The sequence below is a fragment of the Lontra canadensis genome, unplaced genomic scaffold (genome assembly GCF_010015895.1).
Source record: "Lontra canadensis isolate GAN:19392208 unplaced genomic scaffold, GSC_riverotter_1.0 scaffold92, whole genome shotgun sequence".
NCBI classification, from domain to species: domain Eukaryota; kingdom Metazoa; phylum Chordata; class Mammalia; order Carnivora; family Mustelidae; genus Lontra; species Lontra canadensis.
In genome coordinates, this window is record NW_022631086.1 from 527,478 (window position 1) to 554,877 (window position 27,400).

The 27,400-nt window shown below is 44.4% G+C and overlaps 1 protein-coding gene across 2 annotated transcripts in view; it reads left to right on the forward strand.

Moving 5' to 3' along the window:
- Positions 1 to 27,400, forward strand: part of PLEKHG1 (pleckstrin homology and RhoGEF domain containing G1) — a 218,483-nt gene that overhangs the window by 78,044 nt on the left and 113,039 nt on the right. Inside the window, exon 1 of one of the 2 annotated variants that reach the window (XM_032836354.1) lies at positions 10,987 to 11,216. The exons of the other annotated variant lie outside the window; for it this stretch is intronic. Within the exon in view, the coding sequence (XP_032692245.1) occupies positions 11,099 to 11,216 (118 nt within the window). The 5' untranslated portion in view covers positions 10,987 to 11,098. Of the gene's footprint in view, positions 1 to 10,986; positions 11,217 to 27,400 lie in introns of those variants that run through there. 2 annotated transcript variants of the gene reach the window in all.

The window sequence follows — 27,400 nt, forward strand, 5'->3', positions numbered from 1 at the left end:
AAAATCTTTAAAAAAAAAAAAAAAAGATACATAAGGCCCTTTGTGGCCTGGTTCCTGCTTACCTCTGTTGTCCTTCTCTTATTACTTACTCTTCGCCCTTACAACTCCACGCACGCACGTACGTACGCACGCACCCACCCATGGTTCCTGCTTCCTGTGTTGTTTGCCCTTCCTCCAAAGAGGAACCTGGGTCTTTGCACTTGGCATTCCCAGTACCTGCTCAACACCTCATGTTATGGCTCCCGGCAGGCTGACTCCTATTTATTCCTGTTTGTTCTTCTGGGCTCAAAAATTTATATATCATCCCATCAGGGGACATCTTCATGACACACACAGACATAAGACCAGCTTAGGGAGGGACCCACCTATGTTCATCCCAACATCTAAAATATGCCCCTCATGTAAAATATTCTTTCTTTTTTTAAAAGATTTCATTTATTTATTGGACAGAGATCACAAGTAGGCAGAGAGGCAGGCGGCGGGGGGAGGGGGGGGAAGCAGGCTCCCCACTGAGCAAAGAGCCCGATGTGAGGCTCAATCCCAGAACCCTGGTTTCATGACCTGAGCTGAAGGCAGAGGCTCAACCCACTGAGCCACCCAGGTACACCTTCATGTAAAATATTCTTAATTGGGAAAGAAATTCTAAATTCTGTTGTCTGAATAGTCTGTTTTTTATTTAATTATAGTGGGGCAAAATATATCAGCCAGCTTAATCCCTAATATGATGTAACACTATCTTTTTCTTTTTGTTATTCTTTTTTAAGATTTTATTTATCTGAGAGACAGAGAAAGAGAGCACAAGCAGGGGGGAGCGGCAGGCAGAGGAAGAGGGAGAAGTAGATTCCCCGCTGAGCAGGGAGCCTGATGCAGGGCTGGATCCCAGGACCCTGAGATCATGACCTGAGCCAAAGGCAGACACTTAACCAACTGAGCCACCCAGGTGCCTCTGTCTTTCCCTGGTTATTGATAGTAGTTGTTCCAACCACTTAAAATTATGTGTAAGAACTCTATTCCTATGCTCACTTCCTTGCTGTCTGCAGAAGCAAGAACAGATTTCTGGGACTGCTGACTTGGGAGCCTTCAGCAGAAGAGGAAGGAGAGGAGGGATATACCTCCAATGGCATCGAGGAAGAGGGTTAGACCATGGGGAAGTAAAAGAGAGCTTACTACCAGGAGCTAACCAGGGTGAAGGTGCTCTGATCTGGGATTGCCCAAATTCCATTTGCTAGACCATCCAGTTAGCTGAATGTTAAAATGTCTAATGCCAAATGTTTTCAACAAGAGTAAAAGAAGAGCCTGATAAGGTCTTGTCAGTGTGTTCCCTTGTCTTTAATGTAAATGGTATTTATGACTCCTTAAATGTTGGTATGGGTAATATCTGATACTTAAAGACAAAATGTGGACAAAAAGATAAATATATTTTTTCACTTTTTCTAGTCAAATGTTTTAAAACTGTTCCAAATGAACACCTAAATTCAGAAATGCCTGAATAAGCTTTAATAATCCTATAAAGTGAGCATGGAGAAATTTAACTCCTAGTGCCATCAATAATGCCCCGTATAGAAACAAGAATTATTTCTTAACAGAAATCATCCATGTTAACTTCAGATGCCTCAGTAAACAGAAGTTTTTATATGAGGTTCCACCTGAGTTATCCATCTCAACCCAATCTAATTGATGTAAGTGGTAGGAATTAATTTTGTGCAGACAGGGATAAAGACTAATCCCGGTCAATCAGCACCTTATAATTAATCCACGTACTCTTTTTATAAGAGAGAGAGAAATGTTGGCACAGGCTCTGGTTTAAGGTTCTGCACCTTATAGAGGTCTAAAATTTTATGGGGTTCAGATTTCAGGGTGGAATCACCAAAAAAACACAGGTTTTGCTAGAGCAGATGGTTATTTTCAACCGCCAAATGTTGAGGTTTTCTTGGGACTCTGTTCTAACCATCCATGACTGAATGAATGAGGATGTGAACTAAAGACAAAACATTTCTGGGTCCCTTATTTTTTTTTTTTTAAGATTTTATTTATTTATTTTGACAGGCAGAGACACAGCAAGTGAGGGAACACAAGCAGGGGAAATAGGAGAGGGAGTAGCAGGCTTCCCGCCAAACAGGGAGCCCAATGCGGGGCTCGATCCCAGGACCCCGGGCCACCGCCCAATGAATGAGCCACCCAGGTGCCCCATCTGGGTGCCTTTTAAATAGGGTTAGAAAGCCTGGGTTTTATCATTTGGGCTAGCATTGATATTATAGTTTTTAAAGCCTGAAATCTCCAGATAGTAATTATAAACTGGAGTTCAGTCTAACCCTATTGCTTTTCCCCCTCCACCCGCCCGCATGCTCACTCTCTCTCTCTTTCTATCTCTCTAAAATAAATAAATCTTTAATAATAATAATAATAATAATAATAAGGGGCTCCTGGGTGGCTCAGTGAGTTAGGCATCCAACTCTTGATTTCAGCTCAGGTCATGATCTCCGGGTCCTGGGATCAAGCCCCACGCTCAGAGTCTGCTTGAGATTCTCTCTCTCCTTCTTGCTCTGCCACTCCCCTACAAATACATCAATAAATCTTTAAACCTGTTGCTTTTCATGTCTGAGACTATAGATAAGTCCCTGAAAAATTAGAAGGGAAAAAATATTAAGGGATGATTTTTCTGCAAAATCAATGTGTTAAACAAATTCTTAGTAAATTGTAGTTGTAAGTGAGGGTGCCACGGTACTATAAGATATAGCCTTCCTTCCTTCGGTGTAGACCCCACAGCAGCATGGGCTGGAAATGCACAGGTCTGCTGCCTTTTTTTTTTTTTTTTTTTTTAAATAAATACAGCACAGTCCGGTAAATGTATTTCCCCCTCCTTATGACTTTCTTCATACCATTTTCTTTTCTCCAGCTTTATTGTAAGAACAGAGCATATAATGCATGTGACATACAAGGTATGTGTTCATCTGACTCTCTATGCTATCAGTAAAGCTTCCCATCAGCAGGCAGCTAGCAGTAGAGTTTTGGGGAGTCGGAAGTTATGCATGGAGTTTTTCCTGTGGGAGGAAGAGGAGGTACTCCTAACCTCCCCATCATTCAAGGGTCAGCAGTAAATGCAAAAGTCATTTTTGTGGTTTATTAAGAGTTAGGCACGAGAAGGCTCTGCAGCCTTCATTTTCTTAGTTGTTAGTTGTGAATAGACTGCAAGTTTCACACTTTTTTTAAAAAAATATGATTTAATCTCAGTTTTATTTTTTTTCTTTTTTTTTAAGATTTTATTTATTGATTTGACAGAGAGAGATCACAAGTAGACAGAGAGGCAGGCAGAGAGAGAGAGAGAGAGAGGGAAGCAGGCTCCCTGCTGAGCAGAGAGCCCGATGCAGGACTCGATCCCAGGACCCTGAGATCATGACCTGAGCCGAAGGCAGTGGCTGAACCCACTGAGCCACCCAGGCGCCCCTAATCTCAGTTTTAATATATTAGAATGAATATTAAGCTGCAAGGGGATGTTTAGTCCTTGGTTAAGTTTCTGGAGCTTTACGGCTATAGACAGCAATACAGATAGGATTCCTAGGGGCACAGACGATGTGAATCTTAAATAGACAATCTAAGTAGAGACAGCCCACTTTGCACCACAGTGCTCTTAGAAGAACTCATAAAATAAGGTAGGTATCATGAAGTAGATCACGCTTTCCCACGGGAATGATTTTATAATTATGGGCTGCTTTCTTGAACAGAAGTTAGTTTCTAATTATAACAATAGCCTGTTTTTTTTTTAATTACAACAGCTGAGATAGAGATATCATGCACACTAATTATACCAACGCCCCAGTGCACAAGAGTTGTTCATTCATTCATTCAAGAAGTGCTCATTGAGTATGTACTATGCATCAGGCATTATTCTGGGTTTTTGATGTGAGCAAACTCACATGACTCCCACCCCCGACACACACATCAATATTACGGAGTGGGCTGGTAGGGGAGATGACTGTAAACCAAGCATTCATTGCAAATTATAAATGCTAGAAAGGGAACACACACAGGCACTGCCTTGAGGAGGTGGCCACTGGACCGAGACCAAGCATAGCGGCAGCATAAGGTCATCCGTGGCAGGAAAGCAATGTGTCCGGACCCTGACTCCCTGGAGGAACTCAGGGAAGTGTGATGATGAGTCTGGAGCTGTCCAGAAGAGAATCCAGTAAGTTAGCAAGGAGGTGGGGACTAGGACATGCCAGGTGTTGGGAACTGTGTGAAAGGTTTGATCCTTGTCCCCGATGAAAAGACATAGAAGAGTTTTCAGTGCAGGAAGTAAGGACGGGAGGCATCAATCCACAGTTTGCAAAGCTTGTGGTGTGATGAGCCTGGGCGCTCCAGGAGAAGGTTTCAGAGAATATTATACCAGTAGAGGTGAAAGACGACCAGGGCAGCGATGGAGAAAAGGGAATGACATTGGGGAGTGAGTTAAGAAGTAAAAACAAACAAACAGAAACAGGGGTGGGGGTGTCCTGATTTGAATATCTGCAGCAAAATGGTGGAAAGAATGCAATTTCTGGCTGGGGTATCCATGCAAGTGGGATGGCATTCCCTGGGAGAGGACCAGATTCGGGAGGAAGGTGACATTTCGTTTTGAGTGTCCGAATTTCAGCTACTCATGAATTCTCAGATATCAAACAGTCCCTTGCAGGTGCTGGTCTGGTGCTCAGATCTTGGGCCACAGACAAAGATGAGTCCTTGGTGATCCAACAAAGGAGACTGAAAAGGAATGTCAATACAGGGAGGAGAAAAAGCAGGATAATAAGGACCATGGTCCCCAAAGGAAGACAGTGCTTCAAGAAGAAGGGAGGGGCCAAGAGTGTCAGGCACGGCCAGAAATTCCATGAGAAGGTAACTGATGAAGCCAGCTGGGTTAAGCAACAGAGCCATTCCCATGGTTGGAAGCTAGATTGGCATGAGTTGGGAAAGAGATGGGGAGGTGAGTGACCTTTACCCTTGAAGAGAGAAGAGCTGCCCCCCGAGGAGCTGGACCCCATGAGAGTCAGGGCAAGGCTTCTTAGATGGGCAAGTTTGACCACATTTTCCTATCCTGAGGGTAGATAGAGGAGAGATGTCTTGGCAGCTAATAAATGTTCCTAGACTGCAAGACGTGCTTGTGTATGTGAGAATCCAACTGTATATGAATTTATGGCGAAGTTTCTCAGGGATGGACTTCTATCAACATACACCACCCATGTTGCTGTTTTCCCATCTGTGAGCACTATAACACCGAGGTCCTTAGATACGGCATCTGGGAGTTAGGGGAGTGTGGGCTGAATCTTGTACAGGATCCAGGATGAGCAATTCAGCCTGGGTTGTGCTTATTACTTCAAGAGAAGAAATGACCCAAGAGCATCATCTTTTTCTTCTCATTTTTTATTTCTTTTTTTTTTTTTTTAACTTTAGGGTTTCTTCCTTGTTCTCCATATTGAGAACTAAACAAACACCAATGATGCCAGACCCTCTACATTTAGAAAATTGTTTTATTTCCCATCCCCTGGAGCAGTTAGTGATCTTCCCAACATGCAGTACTGTGGCCCAAAGACCGTTGCCAACTCCAGAATGGAGTCTCCGTGGTATGTGAGTGAGATGACCGGTTGATCTGGAAGCAACTTAAGGCCCCATAGTGCGGGGAGGCTCTCAAACCTGTGCATGAGCCACCCAAACCCGAATTTTGCCTCTCCCCACCCCCATTTCCTTTTGGCCTTGAATACAGGATGGAATTTAGGGCAGCGAACTTAGCACTGCCTGGACGGTCCTGGCGGTAAGCACTTGAGGCTACACCCTAGTCTAGTCGGCAGTGCATACACAACCAGCGGCCTTGTAATAGCTTTCCACCCTAGATGGTGAAAAAGCCTGTAAACACAAGGACTCTCCTTTTCCTGTTGCTGACTCTTTGCCTCAATACACCTGCTTCAGAAACCCTGCACCTGTGTAGGTCAAGGGCAAACAGCAGTAGCCCACCTCCCAAAGCTAAGCTGACACTTGCTGGGACAACCTGGCCATCTGCTTGAGGGAGTGGGGCCTGAGCCCTGCCTGTGGGGGTCTGATGCCTGCAGGCCTGTCTATTTATTTCATTGATGTATGGTTGACACACAATGTTACATTAGTTTCAGGCGTACAACGTAACAATTCGACCACTTGAGACTTCATGCTGTGCTCACCAGAAGTATGATTCCCCACTGTCACCAGACAACACTCTTACAATACCATCAACTAAGTCCCTGTGTTGTGATTTTCATCCCCATGACTTAACTCATCTCATAACCGGAAGCCTGTATCTCTCGCCCCCCTCCAGCCGTTGTGCCCATCGCCTCACCTCCTCCCCCCCATTCTGGCAACCAAGAGCATGTTCTCTGTATTTAGGGCCTGTTTCTGCTTCTTTTGTGTGTTTATTCTTTGGGTTTTGATTTTTTTTTTTTTAATTGCACATATAGGGGAAATCACATGCTATTTGTTTTTCTCTGACTTATGTCACTTAACATAATACCCTCTGGGTCCATCCGCATTGCCACAAATGGCACGATCTCTTTCTTTTTTGTGGCTGAGTCATATCCCATTGTACATCTACACCACGTCTCCTTTCTCCATTCCTCCGTTGATGGACAGCCCTGATACTCTAGGAAGAGCCCCTCACCTGTGGGCAAAATCAACTTAAGCTGACTCAGGGGCCAAAGTAAGCACTGCTCGTGGTGTAAGGCTTAAAGTTCCCCACCAAGTTACAGCAAAAAGTCCACTGCAGGACCCTAAAAGCTAATGATGGCATAAAACTATTCACTAGAAATCACCAAATCAACACCATGGCCTGCACTTAGGATGTGGGAGGACAGGGCAGTAAAGATGCTGTCCTCCCACCCAGGTTCTGAACCCATTTGAAAACATAGAACAAAGGGGTGGGCACAGAGGGGCTGCACCCTTGCCTCTACTCCCAATAAAGCTGACTTTGGAGACTGTGCCTTCCGTCGGAGGACAGGTGTCATCCGCATCCCAGACCCAGGATCACAAGCTTTCCCAGGCAGCATGGTGAGCAGGGCAGACTTCCCCTCATAGGAGCGGATCTGGCACTTGTCACACTCACGACATCAAGAAGTACAGCACAATGTTCGTGACTTGCGGGCAGTCCTCAGCCAAAAGAGCCAGAACGGGGCTCGATTACACCTGCCCAGTCTTCCCTTCTACAGTTGCCAGTCAAATTCCTGATTCCCGCCCCCAAAGAGAAGTCCGTGTGGGGAGTCAGAGAGACCAGAAGCTCCTGGAACCCCACCCAGATGGACAAAAACCATGAGGAGCTCGCGAGAAATTCCCCGCACACAGCCCTGCCCTCTGTCCCAGCTGCTCGCTCCTGACATCATAATGGGGAGCAGACATTCATTGCCAAGGCGGAAGTCGGACTTAATCCGGACAGCTTCATGCACCTTTTAACAGTTGACAGCCACATCACAGCTGACATACTTTTACAGAGTCTGCATCTGTGAAGAGCCCTCTGTGGGCCCTGCACTGTGGCAGGTCCTAGGAGATGACAAGCAAATGGCCAGAGTCAGCCCCCATCCTCTATAGAAAGTGGGTGGGTGGGAACAGTATTTTGGTTAGGGAAATTTCTGGACGACATGGTGACTCAGAGTCACGAGAGGAAATCAGAGGCAAACATTTATGAACTGAAGTTCGTCGTGAGCCGTATTGACCTTAAAAGAGCCTTTAGCGGGATTCTGGTTTTCTAGAGCTCTGCGTTCTGAAGAAGAAATGTGTTTCCTTCCTTCGTGTGTCCTTTTTCGTGAAGAGGGGGAGGGTAGGTCATAAGAACTAATTTGGAGGAAAATGACCTCATGGACTCGCAATTAGGCTGTTTCCCTTTGCATCCTGGTGGAAGAACTCCATGGGCTCCGGTGGGCCTGGTTGAGGAAGTATAAGTGTATGAATTAGGAAGGGTGGGGTTGACCTACACAGGCAGGACATTACTCTTCTTCCTCTTCCTGACCACGTTTCCCACAGCAGTCATGGCCATTGCTCAACTTCCTGTTGGGGAAAACCTTGGCCGCTGAGCGTCCACCTGCTCCAGCGGACAAACTAAGGACAGCCAAGTGTTGGCTGCTGCTGGGAAACCTGAGTTTTGAGCTTTTGCCTACAGACGCCTTTTCCATAGTATCTAAACCAAAGACGGAGCCGTTCTGCGTGGGGCGGAAGGGACTGGAAGCTGCAGCCCTGACAGCTCGTCACTGCTTGGAGTAAAACATGACGGGCGCATGAAATGGGGGAATTTGGAGGGGCTGGGGGATGGAGAAAATGAGGGGTCATCCTAAGGTAGCCCCTGCAGCCAGGGAAGCGTTGGCCATGGTGACAAGCAAGAGGTGGGCTGGAGGACGGGGTCATGGGGCCACCCGGCCGTGGGGAACACTGCTGGGCCCCAACCACAGGGCTGATGCCTTTCATCCAACAAACTGTGTACCAGCTGCAAAACTGTGCTGGTAAGAAAGGTCATGACCCCTGGCTTCCAGAAGCCCACAGTCTGGTCAGTTGATTTCATGGCCTCCTCGGCTGGTTCCAGGGTGGTAAGGGAAGAAAGTGGGGGGGGGGGGGGGGGGGGGTGCTGGAGGAAACACAGCTCCCACACTGTTCTTAGACCAAGTGGGGCAAGCCCTGGGAATCTGCATTTTATGGAGAGCTCTTGACGCACAGTGAGGTTTGCAGGGAGCTGGCTGCGTGGACAGAGTAAGTGTGTGGCAGGTGCTGGGCTCATGGGCCCTGGGAACCATGAGAGCCTAACGAGGCAGACCGACGGGGAAAGTTCCGGTGTGGGGCTCAGGGAATTTTATTGGAATGAACAGTTGGTTCTGTTTACCTCCTTTTTTGCCTCATGTCACCCTGGTGGCTGATAAGAGTAGCTGTACAAAGAAAGTTCTCAGAATTTGGGCTTCTCGCTTGCTTCAGGCTCTGGCCACCCTTCCCATGGCTCTCATCTTGCTTGGACTTCTGGTCTGCCCAATGGAGACTGATGTCTGTGGTTTATGGGGATCTCAGACACGGGGCAACAGTAACGATCAAGGAGAACTCCGTTGAGAGAAAGTTAGTTCTCTGTCGTCTTCACAGTAAATCTTTTGCTTTTTCTGCATCGCTGTGTTCTCTCCGCCACCCCCAGCCCAAGGACGGGGCGAAGGTGGCCTCTGCTTGTCTTGGGAGAGCCTCTCCTGGAAGTCCCACTAGGCCTCATCCCCAGCCCACTCGGTCTCCTACAGCCCGACACAGAGTTCTGAAACAAAATGACCCAAGGTAACCAGCTGCACGTGCTGTGTTCCCACCTCCTCATCCTGTCCCCTGATGAGTGACCCTGGACCATCCCAAAGTTTCCTGCTTCATCCCCCACCTCCAAGGCAGAATGAGACCCCAGGCTTGAGCACCTGGTTCCGCTTCTCTCCATCCTGGACGCCACTCCACGGCCTCAGGCAGAATACCCAGCAAAGGCATTTTCAACCCGTCCTTGTGACACTGGAGGTCATGGGAACTGAGCAACCTTTGAAGGCCTCTTTGGCCTTTTCCCTAAAGGGCAGATCATGTCACACCCTGAGCAGCTCTTTGCTGACCCTGTCAGAGCCCAGCTGAGCCCCCTATGGCAGAAGGCCTGCTCCAAGGCAAAGGGAGTCCCCCCTCTGGGCTGTACCACAAAGAGAAACAGGACCCATATGTCTCATCAAATGCTGTCTGCCCCCCATGATCCCACACGGTGCCCCGGCCTCGTGGCTGAATCCCACCTTGAGGTTGGGATAAGGAGGGACGAGTGCCCACAGCCTCCTACTCTCATACCATTTCAAGTCCCCCTCCCCCATTTCTACTTTCCCTCCATCTGCCGTGATACTAAAATTTGTCTAAATTTGGGAAATGTCAAAATAATGAGCAAATGAGGGAAATTTCAACTAAATGACTATATAAAGGGTGTGTCCTCAAAACCCTGCTGCTCTTTAGTAAACTGTAGGCAATTTTTTTTATTATGAAAAATATGGAGAGATTGGGGAATTTGCCTCTTGCAAAAAAACAGTCTACAGCTTTTAAATAAGGTGAAAGGGAGGAAAAAGTGAGGTCCTGTTGGATATGGATCATTGGCATAAGCCACAGAAGTCATAAGATAATGAATAATATCAAAGCATCTGAGACTAGCTGCCATTAATTCAATTTTAGTACCACTAAGGGTGAATGAACAGAGCATCCAGAGACATTCAAGGGATTCTAGAACTTTCTACCACTTGCTCCTCCTACAACTTTAATGGAATCATTGGTGTCCAGCCAATGTGCACCTGACATCTTGACCAGTAGGGGGCATGAGTGAGCAGCGGACTAAATGAGTGGCGTTCAGGTCTCACCTCCTCCTGAGTAGGAGGCAGCTCTGGCCAGCTCACCGGGAGAGAGAATAGAACTAAGCCACCGGAATCAATTCATTTTTAAAAATCCTTTGAGAGTTTACGTGATTTTGAGTTCTTATTAAATTGCCTTAATCAAGTTTCCTCAACCACAAAAGCTGATAGGCTTCTGTGACTTGAACACTCAGGACACTAGAAGTGTTCTTCATAGATAATGAATTCTGTTGATCTAGAAGAATGGTTCTCTTCCGAAAAGCAATTGCCCCAAAGCTGTTGCTGTTCAGAAGAGAAACGGGACGGGAAAAGAGAACCAAGATGCATCGGTACATGCCTCCCACCTCCCCTCCCACACACACATCATTATTTTTAAATTGTAAAAAATGAGGCTTGTTTAAGTGAAAAGGGAAGATTTAAAAACATGTTCCCTTCCAGAAAGAAGATGGGACCATCCCCTCCTATCGATTGGCTCTATTTGCCTCATCTTCATTTGGGCACTGTCTGCTTTTCTCATCCCATCTCCCAAGCTCTCCAAGGGCCTCCTGAGGGAGGGTAGGCAACGCCAGCCAGGGAGAATGTGGGTGGAGGACACAGGCAGCCGAACTGCCCGGACCTGTCTGCCTTGGGCGTAGTACCTCGTCCTGCCCCGGCTGGACATGGTTCTCCTGACGGCGGCAGCCTGACAGGACTGTCCACCCCTCCCCGTCGCCCAGCAGGGTCACGGCTGCCGGGGGAACATGCTATCCACAACCATGGTGGGGACCCTCATCCGCGGGTGGAGGAATCGAAGCGCCCCTCGAAGGCCTGAATCCAAACTCCTTATTCCACGGAGCCAAGATGGACCTCCGACCCAGGGTATGTCTGACACTTGGCTATGACCCTGTGATTTTTTTTTTAAGGGTTCAGGAAGGTGATGATGAGTGCCCAAGCTTACCCCCACTTCAGACAGAGCTGCCAATCCAGAGGCTGTCTTTCTTCTCAGGTTATTATAAATTACGGCTAGCTCGTTTGTGGACAGTTCATTTTCTATTTTCCTAGTCAAAGGCATTGGTGCCTCAGTGGTCACCCAGGAAAAGGGCATTATTTCCATGTTGTTTTCCTCCCACAGCTTTTCTTTTCAGATGACATCCTTGTTCTGTGATACTTGTATTTGACCAGTAGGACAAAAGATGTACTGGCTTTTGGGAAATTCTAGTCTAAAGCACATCACATTATTAACTCCGGGATGGAACATGGCAAAACAGAGTTAGCTTCTGGGTTTCCCCATTAATTATTTTTCTTTTCTGTTACAATTGTTTTGAAGCGACAATAGAACTATTAACCAAATCCTAGCTCTCCTGCGAACTGAATTCAGAATGTAACTGTGTCCTTTTCTGAAACAAATTTTCACTGGAATGAAATACTATTGAAACTCCTGACCTCCTTCTGTTCTGTCTAGACCTTGAATTTTTTAACAATACTTATTTAGAAAGGAACTCTTTGGTCTTGCTGATGATTGACCTAGGAGAGAAGCTCTGAGCCAGGAGAGGAAGCGAGCATTGAGCCCAGAAGTCATAAACTCCCAGGGGCTTTCTGATCTGGCCTGCAGCCCCTCAAAATGCTTTTATCTGACCCGTGGTCCTGAGAGCTGTCTGAGCAGTAAACGCAACTGTTCTTTCATTTCAACAAATATGTGTTGAAAGTTGATAAAGAAAATGCCAGAAAGGCATTTTTCTGGATACTGGCATGCTCTGATCTGTAGCTAACCTACAAATGAAGGATACAAAAACTCAATGTTGTAATTTGTTTTGTTCTGAGGGTGGTTTCCAGCCCTACTTCTCAGGCTGACTGTATTCAAGAATCAGGCCAAGAGATTATTTTGAAAAGAGTCCGATAACTATGCGTTGCCAGATAGAAAAATCAGTTATTTAACCCAGGAATGCAAAAAATAGAAGGCTCTTCTGTGTTCTGAACTGCCAAAAGGATTAGTGATTATTTGTAGAACCTAGGTATTCAGCAAGAAGGATGAGTCATAGTATTTCAAACATTGATCACCTGGTTCTGCTCCTGGTAAATTTCTTTAACAATACTCAGAGCTTTACGAGATGACAAATAAAGGGATGGTGTGGTTTCTTTAACAGGTTTCTTGAGATATAATTTATAATTTTACAATGTAAATTCACTCAGTTAAAGGGGACAATTCAATAGTTTCTGGTATGCGACATTATTCATTTTTTAAGTGGTAATAAAATATATATATATATAACATAAAATTTGCCATTTTGTCCATTTTTAAGGGCACAATTCAGTAGCAGCTGTGAATTACAGTCACAATTTTATGCCACCATCACCACACCATCTACTGCCCAAACTTTTTCATCACCCCAAACAGAAGTCCCATAACCAATAAGCAGCAGCAACTCTCCCCTGTCCCTCTTGGTAACCTCTCTTCTACTTTCTGTCTATAAATTTGCCTTTCCTAGGTATTTCATATAAGTACAATCATACAATACTTGTCCTTTCATGTCTGGTTTATTTCATTTAGCATAATAATGCTTTTAAGATTCATCCATAGCGTGCATCAGAGCTTTGGTCCTTTTTATGGCTGATGCGATACTGTGTTTTAATTCCCTCGTATTTTATTCTCCCTCCCTTAAATATGACTTAACTTCTAACCTACTCAAGAAGAAATCTTTTTCTTTAAAGGCAAGGGCCATAGATTAATCTTTTCAAAAATCGTTTTATCCTAATGCCCCATCCAGGTCCTGGTGCAGAGTAATTATTCAACAAATTTCTCTCGAGAGGGATTGATGAATGGTTTTTAAGGTTTTACTTTTAGGTACCAGGAAAGAGACTTTAAATAAGAAAGAATATGGTTTTGATGCTTTAGTTCTTAGTTCTCTAGAGCAATGATGTTTTCTTTTGATGTAAAATTTAATAGTTACAATTGTTTCACACACCATAGAATCACTAAGTATGAAGAGTAGATCTGTTATGTGATACAAATATATCATTGGTACGTGGTAAAAGTTAACTCAGAGAACGTGACAACCCCTAGTTCATGCCTTTCGTGAATGGTTAGTGACTTTTTTTTTAATGAAAGTGATCGGAGGAGCATCCCAGCTGCTAGGCAGTGTGACCTGAGACAAGTCTTTTCAACTCATAACTGCTCTTGGCCTTGCCTATAGGGATGTTCTTTCTCAACACCCAGCTCAGAAATGGACAGGAAATTGAAGCAGAAGCCCATACAGCTCAAGAAGCCCTCTTACACCTCACAGGGGTGAGGAAACTGAAGGGGGAGGCAGATTTGGGTCACTTTACAGCTTCAGACTTAGAGTTATAACTATGTCGCTGCCAGTTCTGCCCAGATGCAGTAAGGATGCGTATTTTACATAAGGGTAGCCCCCAACTTGGCATCCTAAAACCTGCCGTAATTGTGCTTTGACTGCTTCAGAAGTCGGCAAAGACAGGGGCAGAAGGTCGAGGCATGCAACATGATGCCCTTGATCAGGGCTTGAAAACTGTCCAAGGGCATCTCTGCTAAAAGCAATTTCCCCCACACACTTTCTCAAAACCCAATCAAGGACGAACACTTGCGAATTTTAAATTGCAACTAAGTTATTTGCTTTGTTGAGTGAAATCATGTTCATTTTAGTGCATGGGTCCTTTCAGAATTGTTACGCTTTGTTGAAGCTTCTGGGAACACTGAAAAGACTTGGCTGTGAGGTAACATATATCTCTCATTCATTCACTTTCCATGTGGTCCTGCCTCCTTATCCAGATGGTGAGCCCAGGGAGAGCTCCATGGCTTGCTACCCTCTGAGTCCCCCATGCCCAAGGTCCTGCATCAAGCAGGCACTCAATGACTACATGCTCACCAGTGACTTCAGAACCATGAAACGCAAGATCTTACAAAGCAAGGGGCCTGATTTTCCTGTATGGCTGGTGGGATCTATCTTGATGTTTTTGAAAGTCATACCAGGTACTTAAGTTATTATTGTTTTTTACATTTCAAAGGCATATAGACTACCATTGGCCTAAATATAAAATAATAATTTCTGTCTGTAGAGCTATGTACTCTGTAGTCGAAAAGAAAGCTCTTCCTTCCTCATTGCTCAGTGACAGCCTGTAATCATCTTTGAGTAATTTTTAAAATTCTTCCCTAACCACCATTTCCTTATGTCTGCTGGGAACAGCTTCTCCTTGTATCAATGAAATGATTTTCATTCTTTCCCAAGCCCAACCACCCACCTAGTAAGAAGAGGTAACTGTAAACTCAGCCAACTTTCTTTTTCAACAATTATGCTGGATGGAAAGTCAGATGATAAAGTCAGATAATCCACCAAATATTTCTTGAAGACCTGGGAGGAGTTTCAGGTAGCCATTAGAGAGGATATGAGTGAGTTCTACCTAAACCTGATTTCCTCATTCAGGTCTAGCGTAGGCTTGAAGGAACAGAGACCAGGCTGCATCTGGGTTCCTTCCAGCCAGGTCATGGCCCATTTCTTTCTTTAGGACCAGAAAGAGTTTGAAGAAGCCTGGTTAGACTTCTATAAATTCCAAGTGGAATTGTTAACCTTACCCCATATTTGGCCTAGCAACTTCAGGCATGAGTAAAATGCACACAGGGAAATTACATCTCGTAGGTGTACAGTTTGTTTACAAACAAAAAAATATTTTGTCTTTGCAAGCCTAAATTAGTTTTAACCCCATCATATAATTAATAGTTATGACTAAATATGGCAATAACACTGTAAAATGATTTTTATATCATCACTGTTTTCTGATAGAATTTAACAGACTCTTATAGTCTGACCTGTACTAATTATTCTTCATGTAAATGAGCTTGTATAAGCCTTTTCCCATATTTCTCCATTATTAACTATGTAATTAACCACTTGATAAGAGTCCTTTGTTTTAATTAGAATAATCACAGGGCTTATGATTCAATAAATATTCACGGAGCAGTTGCTATGTGTAAAACTGATGGGTACACCTGAGCAAAGACAGACAGGTGTGAAAAGCCGTGACCTTAGTGGGCAATGTCAAGTTGTCCAATATGGCCGCTGTTCTGGGCCAGACCCTGGAAGGTCTAACTGCCAAGATAAGGAGCTGGACTGGATCTTTAGATCAGAGGGAACAGTATCAAGCTTTCCTGGCAGAGGGGGACCTACATCCTGAGTTTTAGAAGAGAAGCATCTGAAGGGATGGTTTGAGGAAGCAAGAGATTGGATTTCACAAGACGTACTCAGGAGGTTGTTGCAATGATTCAGGTCAAAACCGTGAAAGTAACAGGAGAGAAGGGATGGAGAGAAGAGACATGAACAGAACTGATTTATTTTATGACCTGTGGGAAAGTTATCGTGGCTGTTGTTTACTGGGCTCTGTTGTCTCAATGGTTGTACGTGTGGGGTTTTAATTTATAGAAGCGACTGAGTGACAGAAGAGACAGAATCATGGCACTCAAAGGAGATTTTTTATTACTTACATTTCCCAAGAGTAGCTGCGTGGCCTGCCACCCAGGACCACAGGCCAAAGCACCAGAGTCAGTCGGGAGGCAGAAAAGAGCAAGAGGAAAGCCTAGGCTGAGCCTTTATTGGGGTTTCCATGGGGTTGCCCATGCAAGGCAGATTAGGCTTGGCAGGGCCTGGGGCATACGGGCTGTGCCCAGTTGTCTGGTCCCTGACCCTGGGATGAGAAAGGCAGGGAGGTATTGGTTTGGTGCATATGAGTTAGGTAGAGGTGGTTCCGGCTATGGGTTCTGGACCACAGTGGAGATGTAAGCAACTTTGGCTATTAGTTTGGCCTCATAATGAATGGATATCAAATAAACAAATACGGAAGCTAAGAAAATGCGAGTTAGAAAATCTATGTACCAGAGCTCTTGATTAAATGCTTTATGCCCCTTTATCTTATTTAATCCCCTCAACAATGTGCAGTTAAGTACTAAATCATCCCCATTTTATACATGAAGCAACTGAGACCTAAGGCAGGTTTAGGTGAATTTAGGTGAATTTACCCAAGTTCCCATGAGTAGTAATGATTTTCCCAGCTGGATTCAATCCTAAGTTTTGCCAACTCCAACCCCAGCTACCATCCACTGTGTTCTAGTGCCCATGGCCTTCTCCACCTGATTATTCTTCTTCACTCTGGGCTCAGGACATGAGATGAGCCCTCCTGAAAACAGAGCTGTGGAAACTCACAGAAGCTTCCCCAGAGCTCACTGGCCCGAGGGACAGAAGTGAGTTCACTTGGTCCACCGCCTCTCCGCAAGCCTTTCCGTTTCTACCTGCTTTGTCAGAATAGTGTGAAGATGGCCCGCTTTGGATACTGGCAGCCTACCATTCAGCGTGTTAAAATTAAATAAATAAAATGGGTGACTTAATCACTGTCTTCTCCCTTCCTGGAAATTGCTTCTTGACTTTTGGCTTCTCTCTCTCTGATCATTCTAACTCTGGGACTTGGAAGCTCTCGTGTCAGCAAACAAAGCCCTTGGCAGATTGCTTCCTCCCGGGTGTCATTGGCCAATGATCCTAATTGCCTATGGAGTGATCTCCAAATTCCCTAGGATAGACTCTGACATCCCGCATCAGTAACTGCCCTGTTTGGTCACAGTCCAGCCCAGTTCCTTGGTTCACGCCAAGCACTCCCCAGGAGTTCTGTCTCTTCACAACCACTGTGGCTGCCTTCTTACCCCTTCTTTCCATGTCTCTTCACGCATCACTTCCCTGAGGACTCAGCTCAGGGCTCAGCCTCTGTGGGAAGATGTCGACAACACATGTAAATCATGCAACAGCCTCTATGAAGCAACTGCTTGGTGCAAACTGGGGTGGGGGTGGGAGTGGGGGATACAGAGCATGAGCAGTCCAGGGCCGGAGTTCAGAGAGCTCATGACTAGTTTGAGAGGTGGGGATAAGATGGAAGACTATGCAAAGAACATGTCAAGAAAATGGAGGCTTAGAAGCCATCTTCATCTTTCTCCCTGCTTCTGAGAGTTCGCCCAGGAGCTCTGGCACTCCCACAGAGCTGTGAACCATCAGGGGGAGGCACCACAAGTCCAGCCCTAAGACGCTCTACTGGAGGAACATGGAGGAAATTCTGTTTTCTCTCCACAATTAGTTCAGTTCTGTGGGGACAATCCCTGTCCTCGTGCGCAGGGCTTTGCCCGGCGAGTTGTCAGAGACAAGGGAGTAAAATTGTCAGTCCCCGACCAGCTGGTTCCAATGGTTCCAGTTCTACTACTTCCCAGTTGTATGACTGACTGGGTGTGTTACTTAATCTCTCAGTACCTCCCTTTTCGCAAGTGCAAAATAGGGCTGAAAGTAATACCTACCTTTTAGAGATGTGAGAATGATGTGAGTTAATTTACATTTTTTTAAAAAATCTTCAAAATGGCACCTGGCACATCATGAGAAATCGAAGGTGTTAGCTGTCCTTATTTGCCATTACTGTGTGGTCCTCATGACTTCAAGATAGTCTTGTGACTTCCTAGTAACCGGACCTGCCTGTCCTTAGACGTCATCATTTTCCATCAATCTTCCTTGCTAGTAAATTTTTATAAAACCAAAGTTTAAAATCTTCAGCATAAACATTTCCTCTGGAATACTAGAGTTATTGGTATTTTATGATTTCTACATTGACATTTTAATAGCCAACGATGGCTTTTAAAGGAATTGAGAAGACAGGCAGCATTTGTTGGTATCCATATTGGAGTTCCTGTTGTGTTTTTGTTTCCATGTGAACCTTATTTTTTCAGGAGTTTATAAGCCTTTTGCTCCGTGGTGAGATGCAGCAACAAGTTTCCGTTCCAAAGAACAATATTTGTCCTACTTGAAAATTGACACTGGTTTCCATTTTCATTACAAAGAAGTTGCTCAATGCTTTATGCTTCTAGAACTTGAATTTAGCTTGATGTTTTTGCATATGTAACTTTTCATATTTGACCATTTGGAGAAATTTCTCGAAAGCTGTAAATCCAGCTCATTGTCCTTTTTTTTTTTTTCTTATTTCGTCTTCCCTTTTTTTTTTTTTTTTTTTTGTCCTTTGGTTTTTAGATGCTGTGATGCCTTTAGTTGGTCTTTGTTTGAGGTAAGGGTGTAGAAAGTATTAGGAATTTACTAGAAATATGTCTCTGTTCTACAGAGTAGGATCCTAGACTGCTGAGAGTATTTCTTCTTTACAGAGAAAACTGCTGATTCCCCTTTTTCAAGCATAGGGCAGTGGTTGAGAACCTAACACTAGAGTAAGCAGATCTGGAGGGAACTGGCTTTGTGCTTAGCAGGTGTGTCACTTGGGATGTGTTACATAGCTTGCGTGAGCCTCAAATTGCCCATCTTTGAAATGGGTATCATCAAATTCTTAAACGAACTGAATGAAACAGTGCATTTCCAGTACTCACAACTGTGCCTAAGAAACACAAGATCTCAAATGTTCATTGTTTTGCATAGATCTGACCCTCAGGTTTCACTGATTAATTATATCTGGCTGTTGAAGGTTTCTTGAAATAAAATGTGCCCTCCATGAAGGGAGGGAGATTTTGTATGAAAATGTCTGTATGGCGACCGAGTGTACTTATTGTAGTCACAGTATTTAGGAAGAAAGAAGGGAGAAAAACCATTGAAGTAATAATTCAAATTTAGAATTTTCACCTTAAAAATGTGAATGTATGGTTTTCCTGGCCACTTTCACAGCCAGTCAGGTGAACTTGAGGTCCTCTTTATGTAAGTTATGCAGAGAGTATGGAAAGGTGGTTATCAGTCTAAGATGGTGTCCAAAGCCCTGGCTATTTCTCCCGGCTGTGATGAGGGAGAATTCAGATCACAGAGAATATGGTAGAACACCTTTCCTCTATAAAGACCTTTTTTTAAGTCTATACATCCTAAAGGAATCCATGATTCCTTTGATGGTTTAAGCTGAAAGTCTAGGAATTCTGGCCATGGAATCCATCCTAAAACCGAGAGACCCACAGTAGTGTGGTGGGCGGGAGCAGCGGAGTGTCCCATAACTGAGACCCCCTTTCTTCCCAAAGCCACGAGCCACTTGAGTCCTGCGGGAATGGCAGGCTGCCAGCTTGGGAAGAAAATCTACAGATTCTAGTTTGAAATTAAAGGATGACACTTGGACACGTTCATCTTGCACTAAAGCACTCTGAATAACTAGTTACACGCGCACACACACACACAGAGCGTGTACACTGCCCTGTCTTTGGGGACGCATTCATGCACGAGCCCGTGGTCTGTTTTTCTTCAGCCCCACTGAGCTCGCTTTGTGGCTGTGTTTCTGAACAACAGCACCTCTGTGCAAACTGCATAAAAGGAATCTGAAGCCAACCAGGGTTCATAATCTGAATCACTGATTCATGAGCATAGTTTTATAAGCACTTTTTAAGTCCAGGGATCTAAAAACCTGTGCAGCAGAGAAAGGTCTCCAGGTAAATGGTTTCAGGGTCTTCTTTGCAGGCATGAAGCTGAGTCCACTGATTGTGTAATGGTGACTTTAGAAATCAATTTGAAAGCTTTTACAGAGGTGGTTTTCTCTTTTGTGTTACCTATTAAATAGAGGACTTTGTTGTATTGCAAAGAATAAAGTTATTTTTTATTCTACTTTAACAACTACAAAGAAATATGCTATGGTCAATGAAAAGTTCCTTGGTTTTGATTATTTTGATGGTTTTTTATTTTTTATATGTATACATTTGTATGTATATATACACACATGCATATATACGCACACACACAAAGGGTGCTACATTTTGCTGAAGACAGGTTGTAAACCATAGGGGCGCCTGGTGGCTCAGTCAGTTAGGTGTCTGACTCTTGATTTCAGCTCAAGTCATGATCACAGGGTCATGGAATCGAGCCCCAGGTTGGGCTCTCCACTAAGTGTGGAGCCTGCTTAAGATTCTCTCTCTCCCTCTGTCCCCCACTCCACACTCTGTCTCTCTAAATAAAAATTTTTCAAAAATGTTACTATCTGAAGTACTTTTAAAAATTTTTAAATACTTTTAAGCATTTTAAATTTTTTCCGGGAGCTGAAATAGAACATACCTACGATTTGATTCTGAAGAAATAAGGACCACCACAAACAACTTGAGCTTAAGAAAAATGAATTAAAGAGTCAGTTTCCAACTACTTCGGCCTACAGAGCCATTCAACACACTGTGGGCGATAGAGCACAGAACTTGGAGTCAGGCCTGCAGCTCTCTAGCTCTGTGTCTTGGGCAGGTTATTTGAGGGCACTCCCCACGTCCTTGGAATCTTTGTGAGATGGCCAAGCCTAGGGAAGCAACCCTGGATGGAGAGAGTTCCAGGTGGGCAGGGGTGGGGGGAGGGGAGACCTCGGGATACTCAACTGAGATGATACCTGGGGGAGGGGAGACTCCACCAGTGTGGTCCAGAGCAAGCTTCTCCTATTTCAGAGCCTTGCCTAGGGCTGGCCCTAGAAGGGGTGAGGGTAGGAGTGGGGGTCTGCAAAAGTTCTGCTTGGTCATTTAGAATTCAGATGACCCCAGTGGGGGTCATCAGCTCTGTGTGTACAATGGAGGGGAATTTGGCTCCTCCACGTAATGAAACATCTGTTTATTCTGGCTGGCCTGGCTGGTGGGAGATCCACACAGACAACTCCCCACCACGCAAAAGGAAAATGCTGTGTTTTGTTTCCTAATACCAGAGCAGCTTTCTTAGGGTGAATAATCAAAAAGGTTACCGCATCATTACCTGCTTAGGAAAGTACTGCTGGTCTTTTTTGATAGACCTGGACATTCTGCTTCTTAGAAGCTTCTGGAGACATCATGTTCTTTTGGTGGGTTGCTGCTGTTTTTTTAAAAAGTATTTCGGCTAAAGACCAAATATTGGCAAACGCATCATAGTGAGAGGTCCCTTGTTGATTACCTCGCATTACATCAGTTTTGAAAGAAGTTGTTAGTTAAGGAAGATGCTGGAGTATTATTAATGGTTCGACGTCCTAACGTCCCAATCTGACTGTATATATTATGAAAATGAGATACAGAGGAAAACCTTAATATTTAATAATAATAAAATATTCCATTTTAATATTTCCAAATATATATACATACGTGTGTGTGTGTGTGTGTGTGTATATATATATATGCGAATATATATATATGTTTCATACATATATGAAAACAAGAATGCTCAGGGAAGAATATTTTTGAAACCTTTAATGACTCGATAAGACTAATTTATAATGGGTACAACAATAGGGGCTTCTAAATATTACTTAGGGAAAGTAACAAAATCCAAGTGCCTTCTACATGCCATTCCAGGCCTGGCGATATATAGCAAGTTCTAAACTCCTCATGTCGTCATTTTATGAATTATACAGATTGCGAAGATTGTGTGTGAGTTTGGGGGGGACTAGGATCTGTGTTGAGTAACCCCCCCTTATCCATGGGGATACATTCTAAGACCACAAGTGGGTGCCTGAAACCATAGGTATTCCTGAACCCTGTACCTACTATCCTAGATGTACGAACCTATGATAAAGTTTAATTTAAAAATTAGGCTAGTAACACATTAAGTACCAATAACTAAAAATAAAATTGAACAATCACAACAATAGACTCTAATAAAAGTTCTTGGAAGGTGATCTCTCTGTCTCACAAAATCTTATTGTACTGTACTCACCTTTCTTCTTGTGATGACGTGAGATGATGAAATGCCTATGTGACGATATGAAGTGAGGGGAACGACATAGGCATCATGACCTAGTGCTAGACTTGACCTTCTGATGCAGGAGGGTCACCTGCTTTGAGCCACCGTGGACCACGGGGAAACTGAAAGCACAGATAAGGGGAAACTGCTGAGTATCAAATCTCACGTCACTAATAAGTGTTCCCATCTATAGAGGATTTGAAAAACAAGTTAATTTGATTATAATTGTTATGCTTAATCTCTGGGGGAAAAATTTTTAAGGTCTTTTTTTTTAGGGACAGTCTTATTTATCTAGCTCATGCACTTACCATTTATCTTCTTCTCACAACAAGTGAAAAGGCAAATTTCCAAAGTAACATGGGATGATTTGACACTGCCCGCTGTGTTCATGGTCTTTACATCCCCTTTCTGTCTCTTCTTTTTGTTTTTGTGTCTTTCACAACCAAAATGCCCCCTGCGCTTGAAAACTGATGAGGTTCGAATGTACTTCATGGTCTGGAGTGATATCAGTGTCCTGGTTTTGTGTCTATACTGTAGTCACACCAAGGTTACCATTGGGGGAAACTAGGTGAGGAGACAGGAGATCTCCTGGTCCAGTTCTTGGCTTTTTGCAGCTTCTTATGGATTTATACTTATTTCAAAAGAAAAAAAGCTAATGGGAGTGTTCTTGAGCACCCTTACCTAGAATGTCTGGAGCCTAGCAGGTGTTCTGAAAAGATGCTTTTTTTCAGTGACGGACGACCCAGTATTAAGTCCTGTGAGATTTCGTGGGGGACAGATCGAGACACCCCATAAGTGCATCTTGGGTGTCATGCTCTTTAAATCCCCTTGCTCATGAGGGAGAGAGAGTTCTGATTATGGGGTCTGTCGACTTGCTCAAGTCAGCCCACCTGCTTGCCCAAGCAAATGGGCGGACCCCTGGGCTCTCTTAAATAACAGGAGCGATGATCTTTGGAGCTGGCTGGCACTCTAGACACACTTCCTACATGCCAGGCTTGCTCATCCCTGATGCTCTTAAGGGAGCTGAGCTGCAGAGCACCCCATGACAGCACGAACACTAAACAACGTTCACCGTGGCAAGTTCGAAGAGTAATAGTGTCCCTACTTCCAAAATAGTTCACTCTATCAGGGACCCTAATGAAAGGCAAGGGATCCTCTTAGCTAAACAAATAAGCAAAAAATTTCCTTTTGAATTATAACATAAACTAAAGAAAACTTTGAAATGATCTCATCATCCTCTTCTTCCGAGGATAAATGCTGGCAGATAGTTCATGACCCCTGTCCTTTTGCTAAAACTTCTGTGTTTGGCCTTCAAAGAGCCACATTTTAGAGGATAAGTTTTGGTAAATAGCTCAAAGTAAGAATAATACTTACAGTGGGCGGTAAGCAGGTCTGTGTTGTTTCAGACTGAGTATGTGCAGAGGTAAGTGGAGAAGGTCATAGTGAAATACCAGCGTTACAGAAAATCATGATGTCATGAGCCTGTCTGCGGTGAAGAAGCTTCCAGATGTCTCAGCTAAACTAGGAGGAGGAGAGCATTCCGTGCCTGGGTCCAGCAGGCTGCCCAGTCTCCCTCTGAATTCTCGTTGTTCCAGAGCTGCTGATATCCCCTGTTTATGGGGAAGATGCGAAGTGAGGGGAGTAGAAGCTTCGTTCTGGCTCAGACAGGGAATGAAATAGGATGCTGGTTCTTAAACAGTATTCCCAAGACCAGCGACATCAACCACATGTGGGGACCTGTTTGAGACTCTCAGGCCCCACCCAGACCCGCAGAATCAGACTCCGGGGGCAGGTCCCAGCAGTCTGTGTTTAGCAAGCCTCCTAGGGTGGTTCTGATGGCAGCCACCGCTGGGGGGCCACTGGCCTAGCTGACCTTGGGTGATATTCTTTCCAGTCTCTGGAATTCCTTCTTCTATAAAATGAAAGATTTAAAGTAACTATTTCTTTTTTTTTTAAGATTTTGTTTATTTATTTGAGAGAGACAGACAGCGAGAGAGGGACCACAAGCAGGGAGAGTGGGAGAAGGAGGCCTCTCGCCAAACAGGGAGCCCGACATGGGGCTTGATCCCAGCACCCTGGGATCATGACCTGAGCTAAAGGCAGATGCTTAATGACTGAGCCACCCAGGTGCCCCTTAAAGTAACTATTTCTAAGGCCCTTCTCTGAACATCCAAGGCACACACCCCAAGCTCTTATAATCTGTAAATCGGTGGCATAAATGTACACATCTGGTAGAACTGCATACCGAGTAAGAGGACAGACTTGGAAATCTGAAAGCCTGGCTTCACATTCCGGTACCCTCACTTGGTAGCACTGTACTTGCAAGCAACCTACTGAAAGTTCCTGTTCATTGAATTCTTTGTTCATAAAATTAAGATAATAGTGCCTTTGTCCTAACGGGGTTGTGAGGAACTGACCCAAAGCATGTAGAACCGCACGTTGCACAGGGGAACTTACTCACATGTTGGGTACTAGCAGACCCATCCCTCTCCCTCTAGAAACTCCGAGGATGGGAATCATAGCTTGCAGAGCTTTATTCCCTATATATGAGCTATACATTAAACACTTGCTAAAGAAATAAGATAATAAATTAAACCCATCAAAAATGTTTATTCCCAGGAAGTTTCCCCATTAGGGCTGAGCTAAGGGTGGCACAGAAACTGAATTTTTAAAGAAGCAGAACTTCTTCAGGAAGACATTGGTGGTGGTTACAGGAGCACGTAACAACTGTGACAGCATCCACGTTCTGACTAAAGAAAACAAATACAATGAGTTTAGCTTACCTGTGTTTTGTCTTTTTACGCCATTTGACAGTTGTCTATCCATAATGGGAAAGAAGCTAATAGGAGTGGATACCTGTTGGTGCCGTGTACCATGGTGGATTTAAGTGTCCTATCACCGAAATCAAACCATAACCCTGTGAAATAAGATGGCCCCTGATTTTATTTTTTAAGATTTTATTTACTTGACAGAGAGAGGATACGAGTTGGCCGGGGGGCGGGGTGCGTCAGAGGGAGAGGGAGAAGCAGAGTGCCTACTGAGCAGGGACTCGATTTCAGGACCCTGAGATCATGACCTGAGCCCAAGCCAGACGCTTAACCAACTGAGCCACCCAGGTGCCCCTAGATGGCCCCTGACTTTAAAGGGACCAGGGTTGATTAAAATTCGGGTCCGTGATCCTACAGTAGGTTATAGGTCCAAGATTTGAAACCAGCTGTATTTCACTCCATATTTCACCCTTTAGCATCCCTAGTGTAGCCATTATATTTCTAAAATATAAACGAAACGTTCAACACATGAGACCCAGGCATCTTTTGCTACTTCACAAACAAACCTGAACCACACTCCAGTGTGTGGAGAACCTGCTGAAAGCCATTGGAACTTGGGGCCGTCAACCACGCTTCTCTCATTTGTGCCTACAAAAATCACAGGACCGCACCTAGTTTGGCTCTTTGTCATTCTCCCTCTGTCCGTGTGGCCTTCAGATGAGAACATGACTGGCGTTCTCGGAGAGAGACCACGCTGTCCGGTGGCAAAGCCACACATAGGATTTCAGGCCTACAGGGGAGAAAATCACTCTAAGTCTCTCCTTATGGACTCCATTCCCGTGATTTTAAGACCAAAGCAAGTTAGGATACACAGATTATCTACTAATGCCTGTTAGATTTTTTTTTCTTTTTTTTTTTTTTTTTTTTTTGAGAAAGAACACACACATGGGGGTGGCAAGAGCTGAGAGCGAGATCCCCAAGCAGGCTCCACGTTCAGCACAGAGCCCAACACGGGGCTTGATCCCACGACCCTGAGATCATGACCTGAGCTGAAATCAAGAGTCAGGTGCTCAACTGATTGAGCCACCCAGGTGCCCCAGCAGGGCATTTAGACTGTGACTCAGTACCTAAAGTATAATTTTATTCTGTCCATTAGAAAAGCCCTATTCCACTTAAATCGTACTCCTTATAGCATTTTTTTCAAAATCTAGAAAATTTTCTGCTCTTTCGTTAAATGTTGCCTTAATTTGGAGGTACGGTAACATTCTTACAGTATAGCCATGACCTCTGTCTTGGCAATAAATAAAAATCACTTGAAGAAAAAAAAAATCTTAGTGCCCTGGGCTCACCCTCCAGCGACTAGGCTGTTTATAAAATAGTGTTTGATTGTTGTTTAAGGTCATGATTTTGAAGACTTGCAGGATTTTGTGTAGCATTTTCACATAGTCAAATGTACCTGCTCCCTTTCAATTTGCTTATGTATTATTATTGCTGACACGACAACTCAATTTCAAGTCTTTTCAATTTGACTGACTCAGTAGAATCTTCACTCGTGATTTTTCATGAGTGAATTTTATGAGAGTATAACGATAACCAGTATTTGTTTTCTCTAGGCCCCTGAGTTGCAGAGTCAAAAGTATCCTCAGTATTTGTTGGTTTGACTCCATTTTTACCTTTTAGGATGTCGAAATGCAATCTTACTTGATTGTTTGAGGAAAGGGAAGAGACCGCCAGGGTCCCAAGCCTTAACCCCTAGTATCCAACCAGCCACCTCCAGTCTGATGCCTGCAGGCCGGTGTGACCACTGCACAAAGTTACTCTTAACTTTGCTTACCACCAAATCCTTATGTGGTCTCCTACAGTGCAATTGGACTGATCTCACGTGGGTCTCAGGGGCCCCTCTTGTGCTTCTAGAACTAACTCAAGTATGAAATGGATGTGGGTTTTCCCACAAAGTACTTCACCTCTGACTCCAGTCTGATTTCTGATGAGTTCTATTCATAATATTCTGTCCCCCTTGTGGGAGCCTAATTTTAAGTGCTTGAGATGTCTATTTTATCATTGACCCCGTAAGCTTTTCCTCTTTGGGATGGTAGAATAGAGGAGGCCGAGGGAGGGGCTTGGGGCCTGGTGGCAGCCATGAGCTCCCTCCCTGCCCCCCACCAAAACAGCGATTCTCAGCCTTTACAATGACAACTCGCACCCAGGGAGTTAGTGACCAATGCCCATTCCAGTTCCCATCCCTAAAGATTCCCCTTTAGCATCAGGGGCCCAGCACTCCGGTTGCTTGTTGAAAATCCAAGCTGATGGTGATCGTATAAGTCTGCTCAGGCTGCAGACAGGATATCCCAAACTGGATACCCCAGACTGGGTGCCTTAAATAATAGGCATTTATTTTCTCCCAGTTCAGCTGGCTAGAAATCCAAGGTCAGGGTGTCAGCAGGGTGGTTTCTGGTGAGGCTTATAGAGGGCTGCCTTCTCTCTGTCCTCACATGGACTTTGCTTTGGGTGAGAATGAAGAGAGAAAAAGATCTCTGGTGTCTTTTCTCCATCTTAAAAAGACTCCAGTCCTGGGTGGCTCAGACGGTTGAGCATCTGTCTTTGGCTCAGATCATGATCT